The 26,238-nt window shown below is 36.0% G+C and overlaps 1 protein-coding gene across 1 annotated transcript in view; it reads left to right on the forward strand.

The window, feature by feature from the left end:
• NIN (ninein) overlaps positions 1–25,981 on the forward strand; it is a 99,523-nt gene extending 73,542 nt beyond the window's left edge. The window contains 13 exon segments of the mRNA XM_068545574.1: positions 847–972; positions 1,081–1,150; positions 3,202–3,417; positions 6,186–6,299; positions 9,229–9,351; positions 11,741–11,854; positions 12,660–12,806; positions 14,076–14,255; positions 15,277–15,426; positions 17,917–18,018; positions 22,050–22,250; positions 25,744–25,897; positions 25,900–25,981. Of these exon segments, the coding sequence (XP_068401675.1) occupies positions 847–972; positions 1,081–1,150; positions 3,202–3,417; positions 6,186–6,299; positions 9,229–9,351; positions 11,741–11,854; positions 12,660–12,806; positions 14,076–14,255; positions 15,277–15,426; positions 17,917–18,018; positions 22,050–22,250; positions 25,744–25,897; positions 25,900–25,937 (1,735 nt within the window). The 3' untranslated portion in view covers positions 25,938–25,981.
• The last annotated feature ends 257 nt before the right edge of the window (positions 25,982–26,238 follow it).

The raw sequence follows: 26,238 nt of genomic DNA on the forward strand, positions 1-26,238 counted from the left end.
ATAGGAAAAGTGTTGTGTCTCATGGCTTATAGTTTTTCACTTATATCACTTGAAGTGCAGGCTGATATTCTGTAAACATTGGAAATTTATCTTAGAACATAATTTTTTGAGGAGCTATCAGATTCTAATAAACGTGCTTGAAGAACAAAGACAAAAATGATACTAATTTGAACCACTGCTCACTCAACTTTATAAAATGTGATTGCAGTAGCCTTCTAACAAATTTGGTTCAAAAAAAAAACTTGTAAAATATTACGTCATGTCTGAAATATCTTAATGATATGAAAAAACAAAATAATTCTGGGTGTAGTTTTTCCTTGTTTTACCTCAGACCATATTTAGTTCTAAAAATCATAGTGAGATGAAAGAAATCACAAAATAAACATTAGTGTACATATTTTGACATGGCCCTTTCATTTATGTAGTGACTTTTCTTTCTCTAGGTACCCTGGGGTTTAAAACTGAAGCTCATACAGCTTAGTAATATGGCTTTTGTCTTTTACGAGCAGGCAGGACTTCAGACTGAAATAAATAATTTGCTCAAAGCATATGCTTGCCACTGAGAAAATCAGCAACCAGGATGGGCATTGAGTCTCCTTTCTGTCTCCATGCTCAAGTGTTTTAGTCACACTTCCCTAATGTCTTTTAGTGAAATTCTTGCGTCCCAAAAGAAATGAGTCAATATGTCGTAGCTTGATTTCCAAGCACCAAGAGACTACTAATTTAGGCTTTTCTTTTTAACTGGCATGGAACACGTGTTTAATTGGAAGTTACTATAAAGTATTTTCCAAAGATGCCAGATGACTGCCTTGTTACAACTATTTTTTTAAAATCTCTGTACTTCAGATATGAATCTGAGAAGCTTCAAGAGGAAAATTCTATTTTGAGAAATGAAATTACTACTTTAAATGAAGAAGACAGCATTTCTAACCTGAAATTAGGGAAATTAAATGGATCTCAGGAAGAAATGTGGTAAGACATATATTTAAATGTTCTTAAGGCATTTTTGTGAGGACTAAAACTATTTTACTTCAACTGTTAAAGCCTAACTCTTAAGTTATATTTTCATTGTCCCTTTAGGCAAAAAATAGAAACCGTAAAACAGGAAAAAGCTGCAGTTCAGAAGATGGTTGAAAGTTTAAAGAAACAGGTAAGGAGAGAATATTTCCCAATGTTTCCTGATTCTAAAATTTTCTTTTTTTAAATTTGAAATTTACAGCACATGCTACTGGAAACGTAGCTAATAATGGTAAGGTTGTAAATCCTGAGTTTCAAAATGGAAACTCACCTCATGCTAATTCTAAACTAGGTTTCTATTTTTTGTGAATATAATAATGTATATATTATTTCTAGACTCTGGTGCTGAATACTAGCTTTATAATCAGTGGGAGTGGGGAGGTGATAACCTCTAAAACTGAACCTGTGAAATACTAGCTCTATGCTGCCTGTGGTTTTGTTTTGTTTTGTTTTGTTTTGTTTTTAATTAGATTCAGTTGTGCTCTTTGTAGCAGATGGCTTTTTAAAAAAATATTTATTTATTTATTTTGGCTGCGCCAGGTCTTAGTTGCAGCACACGGGATCTTTGTTGCAGCATGCGGACTCCTTAGTTGCAGCATGCATGCAGTATCTAGTTCCCCGACCAGGGATCGAACCAGGGCCCCCTGCATTGGGAGTGCACAGTCTTATCCCCTGGACCACCAGGGAAGTCCCCACATGTGGTTTCGATTCATGTTAGCTCCTTCCTCTTTCCTCACCACAATTAAAGGCAGAAAGTTAAGAACAGCATTTTACAGATATAGAATACTAGTTAATCCGTGTATGTTTTCACAGAATTATGATTTATTTAGATAGCTTGCGCCGTTCAATGCCCAATTTGTATAATCTCAACAATATGCAATTGTGTGGGGAAAAGCCATTTGAGAATCTATCTGAAACAGTCAAAAGACAAGGACATCCTGGGAAAAGACTATTTTCAGCGCTTGAAATAGACAAGGTGTTAACGTCCAAAATATATTCTGTACTTTTACAAACAAATTGCAAAATGCAGTAGAAAAGTGAATAATTTATATGATTGGTCAAGTCAGAAAAAAAGAAGAGAACATATAAAAAGATGGTTAGCTTCATTAGTAATTAGGGAAGGGCAAATTAAATGAGTTTCTTTTTTTCACCTGTCAGATTAGCAAAAATTAAAGATTGATCTTGTCTAGTATTAAAAAGGGAATGAGGAAATGAATATACTCATACATTGTTGATAGGACTATAAGTTGGTAGTCTGTGAGGAAGACATTGTGGGGATATCGATCAAAACAGTAATGTATACGCACACCTTCTAACCCAGCAGCCCTACTTCCAAAAATAAGATCCTAAATACAAAATGCTACCATGTGTAAATGAATTTTCCAAAAGATTTTGTTTCTTCATAATTAAAAGAAAGAATGATAATAAACCTATATGTCCATCAGTGTGGGAATGGATAAATGCAGTATGGAATGTCTTGATACATGGAATACCCTATAGCAGGGGTTCCCAACCCCGGGGCCGCAGACCACTACCGGTCCGCAGCCTGTTAGGAACCGGGCCACACAGCAGGAGGTGAGTGGCGGTCGAGAGTGAAGCTTCATCTGCTGCCCCCCATTGCTCCCCATCACTCGCGTTACCGCCTGAACCATCCCCCTCCCCCACCCCTCCCCAGCCCAGGTCCGTGGAAAAATTGTCTTCCATGAAACCGGTCCCTGGTGCCAAAAAGGTTGGCGACCGCTGCCCTACAGACACTAAAAGTATAGCATGTGGTGGTTTCTGAATGCATCGATTTGGAAAGATAAGAGTCTGTAAGATATTACAAGTGGAAAAAGCAGACTATCCGAACATCTGAAATAATGCAAATTTTTGTTCTAAAGAAGGAAAAAAACTACACATATATAGGTCTGTATATGCATAGAAAACAATCTGTAGGGATACGTACCCAGCTGTGAACAGTGGCTACCCCTGTGGGGTACTCTGTGGACAGAGTGTCTGTCACTTCTTCATACTCTTCTGAACTGATTGACTTTGTAATAATGAGTATGTATTTTTTCTGCTATTAAATGTGTGTGTGTGTGTGTGTATAACTTTACATAGAGAGGGTAAAACAACTAGTCTCTAAATATATTTTTAGCAGAAGTAGGATAACTAGTTTTTAAGACTTATTTCAATTTTAATTAGATTTCAGAATTAAAAACCAAAAACCAACAGTTGGATTTGGAAAATATGGAGCTTAGCCAAAAGAATTCTCAAAATCAGAAAGAACTGCAAGAAGTTAATCAACGTCTGGCAGAAATGCTCTGTCAGAAGGATAAAGAGCCAGGACACAGTACATGTGAGGAATGGGAACAAGAGAAGTCTAATCTAAAAGAAGAACTGGAACACTGTAAAGTGCAGGTATGGTCTACAGCCACTCTACAGCCTTTCTGGAGGAAATCCCAGTAAATAAAAGAAACGCTTGTATTTAATTTCTTATACAAAAAGTCCTAATTATTAAAACAGTGTGGTGTTCGCACATGAATAGACAGATAAGTGGAAGAGAAAGTCTAGAATTAGACCCAAATACATATGGAAACTTAGTATATAACAAAGGTAGCTTCTCAAATCACTGGGGTAAAGATGGACTTTTTAATAAGTGGTGCCTAGATAACTGGGTAGACAATTGAAAATAAAATTAGATCCATATCTTATACCATACGTAAGGGTAAATTCCAATTGGATTAGGGGTCTAAATATAAAAGGCAAAACATACAAGTACTAGGAGAAACCGGGCAAATTCATCTTTAGGCTTGGTGTAGAGAAAGGCTATGTAACGATGACTCATAAACTAGAGGCAAAAAATGACCTGATTAAATTTTTTAAATTTTTGCATGACCAAGAAAATACCATAAACAAAGTCAAAAGACAGCTCACAAACTGGGAGAAAATATTTGCATCATATACCACCAAGAGTGGAGCTAATATCCCTACTGTGTAAAGAACTCTTAAAAGTCAAATGGCTTAGGAGCAAAATCTGATAGCCAAATGGGAAAAAATACATGAACAAAAATTCACACACACCAAAAAGAGATAAAAATGGCCCTCAAACCCTGAAAAAATGTTCAAAATTACTCAGAATTAGAGATATGCAAATCACACTGATATCTCATTTCTCACCTATGAGATTGGCAACAATTTAAAAATATAACAACATATTCTGTTGGCAAGGGTTTGGGAAAACAGGCACTTTAATACATTGCTGGTGGAATATAAACTGATATTGTATTTCTGGAAGGAAATTTGGCAAACCTAACAAAATTACATATGTACTTACCTTTTGTCCTAGCAATCTGACTTCTAGGAATTTACCCTAAAGATATTCCTCTAAAAATGTGAAAATTCACTGCAAAGGGTTGGTTATTCATTGCAGCATTGTTTGTAACTGCAAAATATTGGAAACAACCTATATGCCCATACATCGGAGAGTTGTTGGATAAATGTGATGGGTGTAGCCACACCATGCAGTAGTATTCTACAGCTATAAAAAAAAGAAAGAATGGACAAATGAGAAAGATCTCTTGGTGTGAAATGATTTCCAGGACATACTGTTAGGTGAAAAAAGAAGAGCTCAAAAGAGTATCTAAGATAGTATGTCTCCGTCCATGTAAGAAAGAAGGGGATATTAGACAATACACATGTATTTGTGTAAAAGAAATACAGAAATTTATGTAAAAGAAATATGGGAATGATAAACCAGATAGCTAAAGACATGGTTACCTATAGAGGGCGAGTGGGGAAGGGATGGAAGAGAGGAATGGGAATGTGATAGAAGGAATGAGGAAGGGAGTGACACTTCTGAGAACATTTTCGCATAGCTCTGACGCTTAGAACCATAGTAATGTTTTACATACTCTTCGCATACCCCCTCAAATAAACACACAATTAAAACCAATCCAAAAAACAAAGATGGGGGGGTACTAAAATGGAACACAAACACTAACAAATGAACCTAACTGTATTGTAAATGGATAACATAGCTACAATGTGGAAGAAAATAAGTAATTTAGAAATTAGTATCTTGACTGTATACGGTAGGGTTAAGACAAAAAGAAGTGTACATAAAGGCAATAACAATCTAGTCAGTAAATGTGTTTCTCATGGGGGTGTATGTTAGTAATTCTGGAACTACTCTGTGTATACTAGAATTGAACAAACAAGTAAACGTATTGTAGATAATAAGAACTGCGTTTCTCATTTTTGGAAAAGGAAGTTGCAAGTGGGGAAACTGAGAAGGCTAAAATGAACCCTCTGATATTGGATTGGAATTTGAGGTATTAGTATAAACTCGTATTTCTTAATATATAGACAGATAGATACAGAGATGTAGATGTGTGTATATGGATCGAGTACCCAGATCTTGGTTTCTAAACACTATTCTCGTATAAGAGGAGCCCGGGCTACTTGGAAAAATGATTGCTCGCAAGGCTGGGGCAGGGTCACTTCAAGATGAGCCTGGAACATCTCATGGTGTCAGAAAGAAAAAGGTGCCCCCCAAAAGATGGGGCATGTCAAAAGGACAGGGCACAACCTGAAGAAGCTCCTAATGGCCAAAGCTGGAATAAGTTGATCAACAAAATAAAGCATAGCATAAAATAAGTATAATTATAAAATGCAAAATAAAATAAATATCTATAGGTCCATACTGTTATAAAAAAAATTGAATACATAAATAACGGGGGGAGAAATAACAGCTCTTCCTTGCAAGAGAATTCCAATTAATAAATGTAGGAAGAAAGAAGGAAATAGAAAGTCTTCATTAGGCAAACACCAGAGTCGTAATTGTTGTAGATAAAATCCACTGATAGACACTAAAATCAATAAGCAAAAGCTTAAGGAAAAACACTATTTGCATGGTCTCAAAGCATCTCCCCCCAGAGAAAGGTAGTAACTTTACAGTGAAGAAATCTTCAAAAACGAACTTAGAAATCATGTTCATGCCATTTTAGTGGAAAGTCTATTAAAAGATAGTTTTGGTTAGTTCCACTGAGTGTAAGGACAAATGATCTTAAACAGTGTGTCATTGAATTTATACTAGTGTTTCCTTAATGCTGCCTTTTGTGAACTTACTAAGTTTCCCCAGGCTAAATGAATATGTGTATTATATGACTTTTTAAATTTTTTCTTAGTCTTCCACTTTAGTGTCTTCTCTGGAGGCAGAACTTTCTGAAGTTAAACTACAAATTCATATTGTGGAACAGGAAAACCTCCTTCTCAAAGATGAACTGGAGAAAATGAAACAAGTAAGATCGTGTGTTGCTTAGGTGGGGACAGGGGGTATGGGAGGGCTCATAGAATAATATGCACCTGATGGTCTGACTTTTCTAGCCACCAAATGTCCTTTTTACTGAGTCCTGTTAACAAGCTTATTACTTAGTAAAGTTGAGGGCTTGCAGTACAAGTCTATTTATAAGGGCTCCTATTGCTAATTCTCTAAATGTTGTTCTAGTTATGTAACTTACGTGTTGTAGACTGACATTCTGTTACTATAAATGAACCATAACCACTTCAGTTTAAGAAATTTGTCACTCTACCTTCTCCCGGCCAGGTGTTAAATAATATAAATTTGTCTAAAAAGATGGTGACTTTCTTACTCATAACTTTAATATCTATTCACCCAGATTTGTGAGACACAGGTGAAGCTGGTCCCTCATCATCGCTTTTTCTCATAGTGAGTTTGAGGCATCTATCTTGGGCAGAAGAGTAGATTCTAGAACATTATCAGGGATTCAGTCTCACCTATGAATTTGGCTTTAAGAAGCACATTTCAAAGTTTCAAACAAAGACCTAATTTTAAGTATAAAAGAGGGTTCACCTTAATATATTCTGAACGTTGTCCAATTTTATTCTTTATTCTGAATTTTTCATTGAGCACATGGATCCCTCAGTTTGAGCAATTCTGATTTATACTAGGAGAATTTAGTTTTTCCATTTTATTTATTTGCTTCACCAAAGGATTACTTTAATATGATGATATCCTTAGATTATAAAATTCTCTTAACACCTATTCAGCCTATGAGCATAAAGGTGTCCTTCTCTGAATGCTGAGTCTGTACCACTGAGTGTGTTATGTTCATGTTGATTCCTAATTGACACCTGTAAGTCTTGATTTCCTAATAGGTTTATAAGACTCTCAGGGAATTTGTATCTCTTACACTGCCTAATACAGTACTGGTACCCGATAGGTGCTTTATAAGAACCTTTTCAAGTCAGATGCTGCTATGCAAAGTTTATCTGTTCTGCCATAGCAGAAGCTGTCTGTCCATATAAACATTCCAGAAGTTAAAAGGCTCTTCTGTGGTATATAAGTATTCCAGAGCTGTTATTACTAAATTCATCCTAATTAACTTGGGCATACTTTTCTCCTTTATCATTTTCTGTCTGTTGTTCAACCTTTCAGATGATAATGGTGGATTCCAAATCCATAGCATGGGAAATGTATGCTTTGTGATTTTGCCAAGCTAGGGATCGGAAGAAAAGGAGCCGAGTTGGGAGTAAAATAATATGATGAGGACATCATTTGGCACATTTTTATTGCTTTTTTTTTTGAAGCATTGATATAAATAGTGAGATGGAAAAACAGTGAGCCCTTTTGATTTTGGTGGGCAGTTGTTCAAGGCACCTGGACTCTTGGATCACGAGAGTTAAGATGGTGTCAGCCCATTGTTGCTTCCATACAGCTTGGACCTAGAAAGCCTGTGCTTCTCTGTATGACATGATAATTTCTTGTTCACAAAACATTTTTATTTGTATTATCTGTTGCACTGAAAAGAAACACGAATAGCATCAGCAGTAGTCACATACCAGTCTGTAGACACCCAAAATGATACCAGGCTTTGTGAGGGTCTGGAGATGGGGTAGTGAGCAAAGGAAAAAAGGCCTTTGTTAACCAATGCCCAGGTTCTTTACACTTTCCTTCATCCTTCTGGCTTGTTTAGACTTGTAAATTATGCTGGATTTGTTGCCAGTTGAAGACAAGATTCAATCCTTAAAGTCTATTTTGTCATACTATTCCTAAAGCTAAATGTAAAAGAACTTCAGGTAAAAAGTTGAAAGATGGCCATAAAATCATAATGACAATAAATAATTGAAAATTGAAAGCCCAGTGAAGTAGAGGGAAATTGAAAACATATGAACTATGGGAAGGGTTAAGAAGTGCAAGAAACAATCAGTCTCCTTACAGCAGTGGTTGTGGGGAGGTGGAAATTGCTCCCCCACCCCAAGACATTTAGCAATGTCTGGGGACATTTTGGGTTTTCACACCCAGTGTATGGGGAGGCAGGCTGTGCTACTGGAATCTAACAGGTAACACCAGAGATGCTGCTAACCATCCTACAGTGCGTAGGACCGTCTCCCACAGCAAGGAATTACCTGCCCCCAAATGTCAGTAGTGCTAAGGCTGATGATGAAAAGGAACAAAGAGTTTTCGGTTTGCCTTGATGCCATAAAGTGCAGAGGAAGAAGCCAGTGTGTCCATACCAGCAACCTTTTTCTTAGCAAGTCAATTTAGGCATCTTCCAAAGGGAAGGGTATGCAGAACGAGCTGAAAAACACTGCTTGATTTATCTTTAAACTTGCCCTTGGGACTTCCCTGGTGGCCCAGCGGTGAAAGACTTCGTGCTCCCAATGCAGGGGGCCCGGGTTCGATCCCTGGTCAGGCAACTAGATCCTACATGCTGCAGCTAAGACTCAGCACAGCCAAATAAATAAATAAATATTTTTTAAAAAAACAAACAAAAAACTTCCCCTTTTGTTGGTTGATACATTGTACTTGGTTGATGCCAATTCCATAGTCTTGATTGAAAAAGATTTTTTTCTAGTTAAAAAAGGCATGGGGAAAATGTTTTCTGCTATATGTGCACAAGTTAAATTGATGACAGAATGGCAGTATGTTATTTATTTTATCCTGAAGGTAAAACAGAAAGCTAGGACCATTACTTAATGTCTGGTTGATTTTGTCTAAGCAGACATTTCGGCAGTCAGTTGGAGAATAGAGAGAAGCCAGCAGGGAACGTTTTGTTAAAGTTAATTATAGTCCCCTAGAGTTTATATGTCCTCGGAAATATCTACAGATAGGGAAACAGCAGCAGCCATGAAAATGTCCTGTTTATAAATACATCTTTTTAAATACAACCATGAGACGTGATGGGTGGGCTTGTTTATCTCTTACAGCTGCACAGATGTCCCAATCTCTCTGACTTCCAGCAAAAAATTTCTAGTATTCTAAGCCACAATGAAAAACTGCTGAAAGAAAAGGAAGCTCTAAGTGAAGAATTAAATAGCTGTGTTGATAAGGTAGTAAAAATAAGACTTTACCATCATTGGACATTGTGTACCATAATGAGCATTTCTCTAATGCCAGTGGCACGTGGGGGGCTACATGTTAGCCTAAAAGTCTCCTAGAACAGTATTTTGTGACCTTAGAGCTCCTGAAGCCATGATTTTTTTTTCTTTTATTGAAGTATAGTTGATTTACAATATTGTGTTAGTTTCAGGTGCATAGCAGAGTGATTCAGTTATACGTGTATGTGTGTGTGTGTACTTCTTTTTTTCCATTCTTTTCTATTATAGATTATTACAAGATATGGAATATAATTCCCTGTGCTATACAGTAAATCCTTGTTTATTTTAGATATGGTAGTGTATATCTGTTAATCCCATACTCCTAATTTATCCCTCCCTCCTCCTCCTCTTTTGGTAACCGTAAGTGTGTTTTCTATGTCTGTGAGTCTGGTTCTGTTTTGTAAATAGTTCATTTGTACCATTTGTTAGATTCCAGATATAAGGGATATCATGTAATATTTGTCTTTCTCTAACTGACTTCACTTAGTATGATAATCTCTAGGTCCATATTATTTCATTCTTTTTTATGGCTGAGTAATATTCCACTGTGTGTATGTATCTTCTTTATCCATTCATCTGTCAGTGAACACTTAGGTTCCTTCCATGTCTTGGCGGTTGTAAATAGTGCCGCTATTAACATTGGGGTGCATATATCTTTTTTAATTAGAGTTTTTGTCTTTTCTGGATATATGCCCAGAAGTGGGATTGCAGGATCATATGGTAACTCTATTTTTAGTTTTTTAAGGAACCTCCACACTGTTCTCCATAGTGTCTGCACCAATTTACATTCTCACCACAATGAAGGAGGGTTCCCTTTTCTCCACCCCCTCTCCAGCATTTATTATTTGTAGACTTTTTGATGATGGCCATTCTGACTGGTATGAGGTGATACCTCACTGTAGTTTTGACTTGCATTTCTCTAATTATTAACAATATTGAGCATCTTTTCATGTGCCTGTTGGCCATCTGTATGTCTTCTTTGAAGAAACGTCTGTTTAGGTTTTCTGCCCATTTTTTGATTTGGTTGTTTGGTGTTTTTGTTTTTTTGTTCTGTTTTGATATTTAGTTGTATGAGTTGTTTATATATTTTGAAAATTAATCCCTTGTTGGTCACATCGTTTCTGCATGTTTTCTCCCAGTCTTCAAGTTGTCCTTTTGTTTTGTTGATGGTTTCCCTTGCTGTGCAAAAGCTTTTAAGTTTAATTAGGTCCCATTTGTTTATTTTTGCTTTTATTTCTTTTGCCTTGGGAGACTGACCTAAGAAAATATTGCTGCAATTTATGTCAGAGAATGTTTTGCCTATGTTCTCTTCTAGGAGTTTTATGGTGTCATGTCTTATATATACGTCTTTAAGCCATTTTGAGTTTATTTTTGTGTATGGTGTGAGGGAGTATTCTAACTTCATTGTTTTACATGTAGCTGTCCAGCTTTCCCAATGCTGCTTATTGAAAGAGACTGTCTTTTCTCCATTGTATATTCTTGCCTCCTTTGTCCAAGATTAAATGACTGTAGGTGTGTGGGTTTATTTCTGGACTCTGTTCTGTTCCATTGATCCGTATGTCTGTTTTTGTGCCATTACAATACTGTTTTCATTACTATAGCTTTGTAGTATTGTCTGGAGTCTGGAAGGGTTATGTCTCTAGCTTTGTTCATTTTTCTCAAGGTTGCTTTGGCAATTTTGGGTCTTTTGTGGTTCTATATAAATTTTAGGATTATTTGTTCCAGTTCTGTGAAAAATGTCATTTGATAGGGATCACATTAAATCTGTAGATTGCTGAAGCCATGATTTTAACAGGAGTGTAGATTAGTTGTTTAATAAATATATTATTAAGTACGGTAATATAAAGTTTGTCTTATTTTAATAAGTAACTATGCTACTTAATATATATTATTTAAATATATCACTATTCTACTTATATATAATATAAATAATATAAATATTATGTATTTAATAATCTGAAATCCATTACATAGACGCTTTTTTTTCTACTGTATTTTCCCTAGCAAATCCAAAAACACTGCCTTTGTGCCACCTGCCTTAATAGGCATTCCATATTTTCCTATTATGGCACACTCTTGGGATTTCTAACTGCCTTCCAGCCCACCATGTCTCACCCAAAAACATGAGGCAATGAGAAGGAAAAATTGAAATCCCCAAAGAGAAGAGACTCCTCAAAATTAAAGGTACAAAGGGAGTCAAGGAAATGTCTCTCTTTTACCTTGTCTTGATCCCCTATGTAGAGAGATGGTACTTGATCTTTTCAGTATAAGTGAAGGCATGTGAAATGAGGCTAGACATGTTTGTAGAAATGCTGTTACCTCTTTTCTTTTCCTGAATCAGTTGGCAAAATCAAGTCTTTTAGAGCACAGAATTGCTACTATGAAGCAAGAACAGAAGTCTTGGGAACACCAGAGCGAAAGCTTAAAATCACAGCTAGTGGCTTCACAGGAAAAGGTATGTGGACAATTCTTATTTCATCTGCACAGTTAATATTTTCCTGTATCTCCCAGCAGAACTCCAAGTGGAAAGAATGTTCCAGGTGGATGTGGTCTAAGAGGGCTCAGAATGATTCAATTTAACTAATATTTGACACGTTACAGTGTAGTAAAATAATCTGAACAATGTCGCTCCCAAAGTTCATTATTATGAAATAATCATAAGATTATCTCATCATTATGAGATTACTTATTTATGAAAGCTTGAGAATAGTGTGTAAAAATGACTGCTTATTTCTAATTTAGAATTAGGATTTCTAAGGCAGGTTCATGCCCTATTATAGTTAAAGCTCTCTATTAACATTCTGTTTACCAATTTAAATTTTTTAAAATTGAAATATATATGAGCTGTTAGCATGGAGTAGCATTCTACAAAGATATGTTTTTATTTTCATCTAAGAGGTCCTTTACAAACCAACATCACAGTCTAAAACATAATTTCTACAAAGTTCAGTAAAATCATCTGTCGTGATGCCAGTTGGTATTCCTTGGTTCTGTAAGATATCACTTGGTAATATACCAGATGACTATACCAGCAATACCTTGCTCTAGGCATAGTTCATTATTGTCCTAAATATAACTTAACACCCTGTAAAGATACATAACATCCTAGATTTGCACTGAACAACTGAAAAGACCTGGATATAGTAAGTAGAAGCAGAAGGGACCTTGGAGTTCTCTTGTCTTAGCTCATTCATACATGGACATGCTATAGGTGAGACCATGAGGATTTGTCACAGTGTATGACTGTTCTCGTGATGCAGGTTCAGAATTTAGAAGACACCCTGCAGAATGTAAACCTGCAAATGTCCCGAATTAAATCTGATCTACAAGTGACTCAGCAGGAAAAGGAGGCTTTAAAACAAGAAGTGATGTCTCTACACAAGCAACTTCAGAATGCTGGTGACAAGGTAATTTCTTTTCTTCTTTATTGAGATATAACTTTATACAGTAAAGTGCATAAATTTTAAGTCTATAACTTGATTGTTTTTACACACATATATGTATGTATACGTAAATATACACAGTTATAGGTAAAATGTATATGTATGTTTGTCTTTGTGTAACCACCAACTAGCTCAAAATAAAGAACATTTCCAGCGCCCAGGAGGCTCTCTTGTGTCCCCTTCAGTTGATAACCCCAAGGGAACCACTTCTCTACCTTCTGCCACCATAGGTTAGGGATGCTTGTTTCTGAACCTTACGTAAATGGAACCATAGTGACAAGGTAATTGTGCAAGTCAGAAGACCATGGCTGAGTTGTTTTGTAGTATTAAAACAAAAACATTTTGATGTTGTAGAAAGTAAGTCTCATTTTAATATATCACAATGCTGTTTCATCTGTGTGCAAATAAATTAAGAACAATGTATGTATGTCAGTCTTGGGTAGATGTTAAGACTTTGTCCTACCATAAAAGTAGGCACTAAATTCAGCTACTTTATCTCTTGGTGATACTTTTTTTTAAACTGTGGTTTTTTTTTAAAAAACATAATAGTTGCTTCCATTTTTAAAAAATTACTTCTGGGCTGAAAATTTTTTCAAAATGAGATTGTACCTTTTTTTTCTTTTTTTCCTTTTCATGTTTTGGCTTAAAAGGCAAAACATGAAAAAGAAAAAACCCTAACCCTAACCCTTTTTTTAACCTTTAAAAAAAATTTTTTTAAAGCATTTTTCAGGATCCAAAAAAATCACCGTGGTAGCTTAAAGCATATTCCTGAGTTCAGGCCTCAATTATATGGATGATATGTGCTTTGGATTCTAAAAAAGGATATGATGCATATGTGAAAATGAAAGTAGAGTTTAGCATGTGAAATCTTTCCAGTTAGCAGTGCATTTCAGAGTTCTCTGTGTTCTCTGTTAACCAAAAGAATAGTTATTTGGGTTCAAAGCGTAACTTCATAAGAATGAGGTAATTTTTAAGGTCCCCAATCTCTATGCACTTGGGTCCTATATGGAACTGGGACTTGCCCTACAATCATCTTTGCTATTAGATTTGACGGGACTATTTTGCCAAAGGCCATTTTAAACAGAGAGTTTCCAAACCTTTTTTTTTTTAAATCAAAACTCAGGAATATTGTTTGACTTATATCTAGGTATACATGTGCTCACTCTCATTAGAAGATGCTCAAAAAAGAAATCAGCTTGTTTTTAAGGCTTAACTCTACAATTCTCTCTTAAGAACTGGTCCCCAGAAGTAGGCACCCATCCATCAGGATTCCATAACCAACAGCAAAGGCTGTCCTGGGACAAGTTGGATCACCTGATGAATGAGGAACAGCAGCTGCTTTGGCAAGAGAATGAGAGACTCCAAACCGTGGTACAGAACACCAAAGCAGAACTCATACACTCCCGGGAGAAGGTAACTTGAAAAGTTGTACATGGTGGCATATGTTTGTAAGTGAATGTTTGATACAACTGCAGTGATTCTAGGGTATGGATTTGAGTATTCTGGTGTGGCAGGCTTATTTTAAGAATGTATAATTTATCATTTACTTGCAATATAATTTTATCATGCTATGTTAATATAATATTTTTCATTTTGTATAAGCAGTTCTATATTAAAATCTGTGATTTTATGAATGGAAATTATGTTAACCATATATTCCTCATTCAAATAGGCTAGCCGCCAAGACTGGGAGTACAAAAGTGGCAAAACTAAACTCAATTCTTGTTGGTCTAACGTCTTGTAAGAGAAAAGGTGCCCCTTTTTGAAGACTCAGCATTTCAAGGCTAGAATGGTCTTTAAAGATCATCTTTTTCATCACTAAGCTGATGTTTAAATTCTTTACCGCTGCTAAGTAGTTGACCAACTATGTTTAACCTATGCTTAAATACCTCTTTTGAGGAGGAACTCTCTTAGGAGTCACAGATACTCATTTAGAACACCTACCCCGTGCCAGAAACTCTGCTATCACGGAAGTTGCAGTGTTGAACAGACTAAACATGGTCGCTCTCCTCGTGGAACTTAGCTGATGTAAATGCATTGTTTCAGGTGTGAACAGTCCAATACAAAGTCAGTGGGACTGTCACCCCCTTCACTCCTGAAAGTTATGCTCATGTCAGAGCAAAGGTGCCTACAGACTGTGTTTTTTTGGCAGCCACATCACACTCTTGACTCCCAGTTGTTTGGCTGAGCCAGAAGTCCCTTCGTCCTTCTCTGATCCTCAGTGTTGCATCAGACTACAAATAGATTTACCTAGAGAGGATCTTTTGAAATCCAAAAAAGTAAGCTTCAAGAATTGGCAGACTTGACTGGAAAAAGTTTTCTTAATACAACAAAACCCAAGAACTGAATACAAACTTTCCTTATGTTCGCTTTTTGTTTTTCCTGGCTGGGTGGTTATAGTAGCATTTCTTCCTCTTATACTGGTGCTTGTTAGGTCCGTCAACTGGAATCCAACCTTCTTCCTCCTAAGCTCCAAAAACATCTAAACTCATCAGGTACTGTGAAGCCCACAGAGCAGGAAAAGTTGAGCTTAAAGAGAGAGTGTGAACAGTTTCAAAAGGAACGCTCTCCTACTAATAGGAAGGTGAGTTTTTGAGAGTTAATACCAAGTGGCTATGTTCTGACTATGATGTATCCCTAAGTGTATGTTTCTTCCCCTGCATGCTTCCAGGAAATGATTACAATGGCATATTTTGGTTCTTCCTTATATCTATGCTTTTGTAATCTTGTCAAAACAGTATCATAGTTCTTTTTGATTGAGTGATCGCTAAAAAGGAGCAATTTAAGTTTTTATAAAGATGGTTAATTATCTTCATTAGTATCGTAAGCTTCTATAAGTTAGTAAAACATATATAGCCTGAATATTAGGAACATCTTAATATGGTCTGTATTAGTTAACTGTTGCTGTGTAATAAATTAAAACAACAAACATTTATTGTCTCAGTTTCTGTGGGTCAGGGACTTGGAAGCAACTTAACTGAGTGGTTTTGGCTTAGGGTCTTTCCTGAGACTGCAGTCCAGATATCAGCTGAGGCTGCATTTATCTGAAGGCTTCACTGGTACTAGAGAATCCGTTCCAGATTTATTCATACAACTGTTAGGAGGAGGCTTCTGTTCTTTGCTGGCTGATTGCCAGAGGCTCAGCTCCTCACCACCTGGGCCTTTTCTCAGGATGTGGCAATGACTGATACGAGAGAGACAGGTCCCAAAAGACCACGATGGAAGCTGTAGTATGTTTTACTTGCTAATCCCAGAAATCACACACCATCATTTCTGCTCTATTCTATTGGTCACCCAGACTAATCCTGGTATAGTGGGGAGGGGACAAGGCAAGGGTTTGAATACCAGAAGATAGGGATCACTGGGGACCCTCTTGGAGGCTGGCTACTACGTGGTTAAACCTCTGTAGCATGACTCAAGTTTGTTTTCGATTCTTGGTTCCGTGAAGTTAGAGTTCTAGGCCAGTGTTACTGTGGGAGTTCTTGTTGTTACTTGTTTTCCTTTCTTTTTCTAAACTAAACTCAGAGTTTTCACTACAGGCACACCTTGGAGATATTCTGGGTTCAGTTCCAGACCACCACAATAAAGTGAGTCACACGAATTTTTTGGTTTCCCAGTGCCTATACAATTGTTTCCACTATACTGTAGTCTATTAAGTGTGCAGTAGCATTATGTCTAAAAAAACAATGTACATATTTTAATTTAAAAATATTTATTGCTAAAAAATGCTAATAACCATCATCTTCAGCAAATAGTAGTAACATTGAAGATCACTAATCACAGATCACCATAACAAATGTAATAATAAAAAAGTTTGAAACATTGTGAGAATTATGAAAATGTGACACAGAGACACAAAGTGAGCAAATGCTATTGGAAAAATGGCACCAACAGACTTGCTCGACACAGGGTTACCACAGAGCTTCAGTTTGTAAAAAACTCCGTATCTGAGAAGCGCAGTAAAAGCGAAGTGCAATAAAACAAGGTATGCCTGTATTACCTTCCTCTTCTGAAAATTATGGTTTGTTTAAAAATCTGGAAAGAATGATGAACAGTCATTTCCTTTTGTTATAAATATTTCAAAAAAATTTTTTTAAGTTTGTGAAAGTTACGACCATTGGCAGTAAAGAGACTGGTTGTGCTCTAAAGCTGAAATGTCATTTAAGTTTAGGTACATTCAAGTAAACTTTTCAGAAAGACATTGGGTTTCATCTAGTTGCTCACCAAAGGAAAAGTCTAATGATAGGTTTTAAAATAACAGTGAATTTAAATGTACTTGGAAAGATTACACTTAATTCCATTTAACAATTCTTGCTACCCTCCTCAGTTTTTTGATAGAAACAAAAATCAGCACTCTAGAATAGTGTCATATGTTTTCTACTTAGCAGTATTCTGAATCCCAGTGTCCTCTAGCTCATTAGATTCTCATAAGATTCTGTAATAAAGAGAATTCCAAAAAAGGATACTCATAAAATCTTCAAATTTCTTCTTTGAAATTGAGAAAGGAGTTAAATCAGGTTTATGTATTCTCAGTTTTAAACCTTTAAACTTTGCCTTAAGACATGTTTTTCCCTACTGCAGATCCATAGTAGAGGATCATGAAATCAATCTAGTTAAATACCAGCATTTTAAATTATTATACTATACTAGAAAATATCAGAGTGCATGGCTCATGGTAAAGATAATTTCATGAAAGTTTTCTCTTAGTGATATATACTTATAACTGATTACGCATATATATATTTATATACACACACACACACACATGTGGGTATGGGTGTTTGTACTGGGCTGCAAGAGAAAGTGTGCGTCTTACAGTGAGTGGCATTGAAGTTTGAAAGCTACCTGCCTTAGGAATCTGTTCTATGTGAGGAGTGGTGATTAAAACTAGACTACCTAAATATAATCAGTGCACTGAATTATATTGTTTGTTGTTTTCCCTTGATGAATGAACTCAGTTTTCTTCCAAGAGTTGAGATTTGTGACTAGCATAAATTCGTCAGAATAAAGTAGAGCAACTCAACTGTTTTGTTTTTGTTTTTGTTTTTAAGGGAGTTTTTTTGTTTTTTAACAGGTTAGTCAGATGAATTCCCTTGAACAAGAATTAGAAACAATTCATTTGGAAAATGAAGGCCTGAAAAAGAAACAAGTAAAACTGGATGAGCAGCTAATGGAGGTAAGTTTTTAAGCAAATGACCTTAGCTATGAAGAATATTTTAATCCATGAAAGAGCCATTTGTTGAGAGAGACTAGCATAGCATTAAATTCCTATTATGAAAACAGTGAAAATCTAAGTACATTGCCAAGCTGGATTCTTTGGTCTGTCTTACCAAGTTTGATAGATATTTTTGCTAGTTACACAGCCATAGGAATATATACTGCTTCACAGAGGAAGGAATAATGTTGACTATCCTAAAATGCAAGGACCTGTACCTCAACAAATTCAAGTGGCAGGGACTCTGTTCAGTACTGACCAAGAGGCTCAGAGCTCTCTCGCCATTGCTGTGGTTTTAACAGTTTCCTGATATCTCCCACAGTGTAGTGTTTTACAGATGTGATTGCTCTGTAACAACCTGTTCAGTTGGGAAATGCATGCAGGGAATTTAAGAGCATTAGCATTTAGAGGTTTAATTTTCAAGTGTTGCTGTTGTTCATTACTATATTTGTAACTCAGCACTGCCTTGGGAGAGGTACATCTGATAAATATAAAAGTGGATTTGTAAAACCTGTCAGCTTGGACATTGAGTTTCCAGTCTAATAGATTGCTTTCTGAATACCAAGTACAATCATAGGATGTAAAACAACTTATGTAAAATCCTCCTTAATAAGTAAAAACTTCATTGAGAGACTTTGCTTTGGGTAATGAAAATATTAATTAATCCAACATTTAATGATCTGTAAAATTTATATAAGGTATAGAGGCATGGGTAGAAAATGTCTTTTTGTGCTCTTAAAAAGTACTATGTATACAAATATTTTTAAGCCAGAATTATAGGAAGGAAGAGAGATATGTAAATATTTTCTTTCATGAAGCTGGGATATATGCAAAGGTAAGTTTCAATAGATGCTCAGTTTTTAGATATGAAATATGGGCAAACATAGCACATTGACATTTAAATGACCGCTAAGGTTTCTGTCAATTTTATGTTCTCTGATTTATCCACTAATAGGGAGATTAGTGAAACTATAAAGAGTGAAATCCAAACCATTTTTTATTTCTCTGACAGCGTATAATAAACATGTTTAAAACCTTGGGCTGCGGGCTGTGTTTAGATGTAGATATGCTTTTCTGATGAAATAATTATATACTCTAATGAATTAGATATCTGAAGCTAAGCGTGACATGTCTGGTACCTGATTGAAAAGTAACAGGGTATACTTAATCACTGTCAGATTCTCTCCAAATTCTCTGCCAACAGGCCAGTTCTTCTCCCACCGTTCTCTCTGGCCTCAGAAGCCCCCTTCTCTCCCAATCCTACTTTACATGATTAATCATCATAAGCAATTTCCCCTCATTACTTTTCTCCCTGATCTAGTAGTAAATATTTGCTAATGGATGAGGGAAATTGAGTGTTCTTGGCACTGGAGCTGGAAAAAGAAAAAGCATGAATTTTTAATTGGAACACTGAAAAGAACATCTCATACACTATTCTAATTAAAGTTTCATTAGAAATAAGACTGAGCTATGAATTCTGTACAGACATAGAAATTCAGTTCTTCAGCAGCTTTATTAAATGTAATGCACACACTATACAATTCATCCATTTAAAGTGTCTAATTCAGTGGTTTGGGTATATTACATTATTTTAAAAATTGTGCTAGGTATATATGTATAGATAGATATAAATGGCTAAAATGACAAATTTTGTTAAGTGGCATTCGGTGGCATTAATTACTTTCACTACGTTCTACAACCATCACCACTACTTCCAAAACTTTTTCATCACCCCAAACAGGAACTCTAACCATTCACCAGTAACGCTCCACTCCACCTTCCCACCAGCCCTGTAAATTGGATTTTTATTCATGTTATGATATCTATAGATTAGGCCAAATTTGAGGATGAACAGTGGTTTTCACACCATTTTTTGTGCCCACCTGACCTGAGGGATAGGTGCATGCCTCTCACTCTGGCATGGATTCTCATCGGGTTTGGGGGAGAGGCAGTAAGCAGGCAGGGAGATGTTCCTACATCAGAATCTTTGGGATCAAGGAATTTAGGGAAAGCTTTCTAGGTGATTCAATCTGATGTATGCACCCCCTTGGGGGAAGGGGTTTCTCCTCATCCCTATATGCCAGTTTGAAAGTCACTGATGTAACATAATACATAGCCCTACCCCAGGGTAATTAAAGATCCCAAATCACTAGACAAGAAAATGGAAGAATCTGCCTCCCACTCCAGGGTTTTTTTCAACTATATGAGGCAGTGTTCTATAAGCAATTCATTTTGATCACTCAAAAGCAGGGTTGTAGACTATTAGCAATTCTTAAAGTCTGTTGGGTACCTCTTAGCCAACAGTTCAGACACTTGAACAACAAAAATGTTTTATAGTTTATATTCTGCATCTCCACATGGCAAGGTATTTAACATCAGGTCCATTCCATAGTGGACTTGAAATCTTCTGAATTATTATATTGGGATGGGTGGAGGTAAAGGTAGCAAGCTCGTAAACCAACCAAATTGCAATAGATGAGGAAGTGGCTGCAGAATTAGAGCTGTGAGACATTTTAATATCTGTAAAATTTATATACAGAGAAATGTAAATGTTGGTTCTCTGTAAGTTCCTACTGACTAGAGCACATGTGGTCAGGTATATAATATACCCAATTTGTACTGTTCTTTCTCTTTATAACTCATATTTTCTTCCTCTTTTTATAACTCCTTAATTCTCTTTTGTTTTTGTTTTATCTGTGGCTAACCTGTACCTAGAACTCTGTGGTTGGAACTAGCAGAGAAGGGTGCAGTTCTCTGCCTGAGATAGTGTGTGAAGGTAGAACCTTCTTTCAATGAATTTCATGGCATGGAGACATCTCATTAAACTCCTTGTTCATGTAATCATTTCTACTACTATGACAGTTAATAAATACTTAAGAGCCAATATTCATTTTCATTTTGCTTTAATTTTGGAATATATCTGTTTACATTTACATCAGGATTTTCCTTAGTATTTAAAGACGTGTGTGAAGAAAATCATCCCACTGATATAAAATCAGGGGATCATAATTCTCCATATTCTTTATTCTTAAAAATAAAGTGGTGGGTTTTCTAAATCTATAACTAGAAATATTTCAAAATGGGTAACACCCCACCTCAGAAATTTAGATTTAAGGAAATGGATAGTGGCTCTGAAGTTTCATGATAACATTTAATTATAGATGTGTCTTAGAGGGCCTTTTCCCCTTCTCACATGCCTGGAGGTGCTTCTTCTTGAGTTTGGTACTTGGTCATATTTGTTGCATGTCTTCCATTGAGCTCTGTGTCTGCTGAATGTGTTGACAGATGTGAAGTGGCATGCTTCACTAGCCAAATGCAGTGCCTTCTCCTTTCCCTCGCCCCAACTTTGATTGGCATGAGATACACATACCATTTCCTCATTGTCTTGAATAAATACTTTCATTCCATGTACTTCAATTCCCAGATATTCTGGGGTATCACCTTATGCCCCAGAATTTCCTGTCTGATAAACTAAGATAGGTTAAAATAATTTGAGATGCAAGATGAGAGTCTTCAAAACAAATTGCTAACTTGGAAAAAATGTAGTCATTGAACATTCGCTCTTAAGAATCTTTATGAATGGTAAGTGGCAAAACTCTAAAGTATAACCTCTTTCTCCCCTTTGCCTATTCCAACCCTGTTTGTTTTTTTTTAAAGAGGGATAATTAAATGTTCTAGTGTAAGAAGAAAAAAGGAGAATTCAGACATATGTACATCATGTACCTCATGTCTTATAGTCACTTAAGAATGAGGAAGTACAGTTTAAGTCTAAAACTTTTAAGGCCTGATTATTCATTAAATGTATTATCTCCTAAGCAAAATGATTCTTTATTCTTACTCAGGATAATGTGCTGCTTGTTTTCAAGTTACCAGTGAGTCTGAGAGGCCATTAATGAATTCATAGACTTCATTACTCTCTGCTTGCCACTTTCAAGGGCAACTCTCTGATTGAAGGCACTGCAGCTGACCAGGGCTTTGCCCTTATCCTCTAGATGCAGCACCTGAGGTCCACTGTGATGCTTAGCCCATCCCCTCATGCTTGGGATCTGCAGCTGCTCCAGCAGCAAGCCTGTCCAATGGTTCCCAGGGAGCAATTTCTGCAGCTTCAATACCAGCTGCTACAGCCAGAAAGGATAAACCAGTGCCTGCAGGAGGAACTCGAAAACAGGACTTCTGAAATCAACACACCACAGGTATGAGGATCTTTTTCTAATAGTAAACTCAGATCACCTAATTTAATTTTACCTGCTTATTTGAAAGTTATACCAGTTCACATGTGGGGATGAAGAACCTAAATCTTTTGTCAGACAGTTACACCTTACCTGAATTACAAATCCACAGAACTGCAGTGACGTTTGGGTTTTGGTTTTTGCAGTGCTGCTTTTGAGCTCTCAGCTTCTAAGCTAGGTAATTAAGTGTTCTGGGTCTCCTTTGCACATTTGTAATCGATGATGAAGTCTCAGGATCACCTGAGCATATTGCACAATTGACCTAACATTCTTGTCTAATGCCAAAGATATTACAGAATTCAAGTGCAACTCTAGGATATGTATTACTAACAAAGCTTATCCTGGGTTTTCTTGTACCAGAGGAGTATAGCCTGCTGAGTTCCATGGAATTCACAAATGGGGACTTTTCGCAACTAATAAAGTAGAATATGTCATCAGTGGCTTTTTTAGTTGACATAGTTCACTTATTTTTTTAATGATCTAGTTTGAAAAACTCTATTTTTAAGAAAATAAAGATCTTCTTCCCCTTCCCTTTGAATTAGCATTATCCCAGCTCACTACCAGACACAATCTTACATTACCTAGGTTTTCAAATAGTTGTTTCTCTTTAGTGCTTCATTCATGATTCTCCTCTTTCAGACGTCTCTTGACCCTTTGGTCTTGCCCATTTATTCATAATTAGAAATAAAATTAAAAATACTCCTTAGTTTGTAGAATTCTAAATTAGTTTGTTCTAGTTTGGATGCTCTTCTTCTGTTTTCAAGTACCTTGCTTTTCAGTTGACGTTTGACAAGGAATTTCCCACCTCTCTTTCTGTAATCCCCTCACCGTGGCTTTGCAAAGTCACATTAGCACCATAATTATACATTGGAGCAACTTGGTTTTCTTCTCCTACTAGTATATATCTATGCTTTTGCATGATGTACTTCTGTCATCTATTCTTTCTAACAAAGGCTTAAAATCCATGTTTTTGGACGCTTCCTACATTCAATTTCCAAATACTAAAATTTAATTCCAGAATTAAAATTGTGATGGTGGGTGTTGGACAGATGCTTCAACTCTTCATTATAGAAATGAATTATAAAACTTGACCTCAGTTTTTAATGGACATTTTAAACCAAATGATTAGACTAAGATCCTACTCATTGCTCTCTCATATACACTAGTTTCAAAACATGCTCTTCCCAACCCACCCACCAATGTTTAATCCTTTTACTTCAATTATTTGAGGATTATATAGACAAAATTTGTTAAGACTTTTGCACTTAAAAAAAAAAAAAAAAAGAATTCCTCCAGATGGCAGGGTGGACTGCTTATTGTTCTCACTAGAATGCCATTGCCGGCTCTCCTGTTTCTGGTAACTCAGCTGACACTAATTTTAAGAATACAGAATGCTATTAGAATCTGCACGTTGTCTCTGTGTGTGGAGTGATGTGATTTCTTCTGCCTTGTGTTGCTTCGCTTGCATATGTAGTATTGATGTTTGCTTTTAAAAATTGTTTGCATTATAAATGTGTGAATTTAGACTCCCCCTAAAAACATAATCTTGACATCAGGGTGAAGTGTACCACTTGCCTTCTTTCTCTAGGCCTTGCTACCGGAGCAGCGAGCAGTGCATGCAGATTCCTACAGAAGGATTGGGCACCTGTGAACACTGGGCTGTTATTGATGGCATTTCTTACCATGGCAGATACTCAAATGCACACACCCACACACACCACACAAACAGAGACATAAGCTGAGAAATGTTTTGGAATCAAGTGCTCTTTTAAGTTTATTATTATTATTATTGTTGTTGTTAAGCCTTTGCAGTATTATGTTTCCTATTTATGTAGAAATGACAGATTTTGTGAATCAAATTCACAAATTTCAGCTTGTTATACATAATTATTTATACGATTTAAAGAGTGTGGACTTGAGATTCTTGAAAGGATGTATTCTATATATTTTCTCATTCCATATGTTGTAACTATTTTTAACAAAAGGTACTACTTTTATATGTGAAATTTGAAGAAAATCAGGGTTATTATTTATACTGTTTTATATAAGATGTATAATACTTTTTTGACAGGAAAAAGGAAATTTTTGATGAAATAAAATAAATTTTAAATATATGACTGCTTTTGTTTTTCCTGTTTCCCCACTCTTTTGCCATGCCCCGTGTTCTTTGAATTAATTATCTGGGATTTTTTTTGGTTTGTTTAGCTTTTTTTTTTCTTTTAAGGCAAGTGGAAATCTGGCATTTTCCATTTATGTTTGAACTTTAAAAAGCCATTATAACTTTTAAAATATAGGATTTTAGATGTTCTTAAGACCTGGTTTCTTGAAATTTCTGCATTAGTCTTTTGCCTACTACAATTTTTCTCTTCAAATTAGTCTCATGGCGTAGTTGTTTCTTTTATGCTTGAATAAATGCTATTATTTAATATCCAAACAAATGTTGGCTTTCAAGTCACATTTGGTCATTCTTTTTGTACTTTTTAAAGGACACCTTTTGGGGAATATTTTTAAGGACAGGTTATGCCATCAGCCACTAATACCTGAGTCTTGCTTAAACATTTGAAGAACCTTTTAAAATCTGAAATTCTTTATGTGAAAATTTTGGTGGACTGGGAGAAAGGGCTGTCAGTTGCACTCTAAGTCTTGTTCCAGGTCCCCCTGCGCTCCAAAACCCACACACTCCTTAATCCATCACTCTTGTATGAGGAGAGAAGGCTTCTCCTTCTCTCCTCATACAAGAGTGATGGATTAAGGAGTTGTGTGGGTTTTGAAAAAGCAGTCCTTTTTCTGCCCTATTGTTTTGTCTAGGAGTTTTTTATGGGGAGATTTTCAATTTTCAATCTGTTCTAATGATAAACCCATCCTCCAATTCAGATATGTGCTTCACATTGACAAGTCAAATTAGGAAACCAGTAACCAGAATAACTAGCAGGAAGAGGCTATTAGAAACACTAACAAACACCCTCACAGTAATCAGCCATTTCAAAGGAAAAACAGACACATATTGCAAGCTAATTGGAAATGTTAGGTGATCCTGAATAAACTCAGTTTTTGATTATTTTGTTGTTGAGAGGCCCACAGTATTGCAAAGACCCAAATCACAGATGAAAGGTTGAGAACCATCTTTTAATTTACTTTGGATACCTATTTTACTATAATAAGTACACACAGATCTTAAATTATGGGTTTTAAGAATTTTGCTTTATCTCAGGGGAAGATGGTAACACAGGTAAGATTCTTTTTTTGTCTTTGATTCTTTCTCTAATAGGGTTACTTTTCTAACATGTGCAACCCATGCAGTGTTCAGAGCTCCCATTTCATCAGAAATCCACCCTTCCTGTTCAAAGGCAAACATTTGCTGTCCTTTCTCTAGGCATTTTATGGGGAAAATTAACTATTAGTGCTTTTGTGTGGCATGATTTTCAAATGATAATACAATTTTTTTTCTTTCCTTCAGGGAAACCAGGAACACCTGGTAACTGTCATGGAGGAGCGAATGATGGAAGTTGAACAAAAATTGAAACTGGTGAAAAGGCTTCTTCAGGAGAAAGTGAATCAGCTCAAAGAACAAGTGAGCCTCCCAGGTCATCTCTACCCACCCACCTCACATTCAACTTTAACTCCAGTTTTACATTCCTCTATTGCTATTAACTTGTTAACTTTTGTTGTCTAATAAAAGCAAATTCTATTATAAATGTTTAGAAGAATTTAGGAGTCACTCTTTCCCATACCACTTCAAAAATATGAATTCTGTATTCTACGTTGTTTTTTTCCAAAGTTCTTTTGAGTCATATGTTTGTCTACAATTTAAAAAATGTATATTTGCTAGCAGTGACTCTCATGGACCTAAAGCATTTCTAATGAGGTTCAATTCAAACTGAATTTTTATAGATGTTTTTTTTTCCCCAGAGGAAATATTCCTATTTAAATAAAAAGAAATTTTATATTGGTA

This window comes from Eschrichtius robustus, chromosome 1 (assembly GCF_028021215.1).
Source record: "Eschrichtius robustus isolate mEscRob2 chromosome 1, mEscRob2.pri, whole genome shotgun sequence".
NCBI lineage: Eukaryota > Metazoa > Chordata > Mammalia > Artiodactyla > Eschrichtiidae > Eschrichtius > Eschrichtius robustus.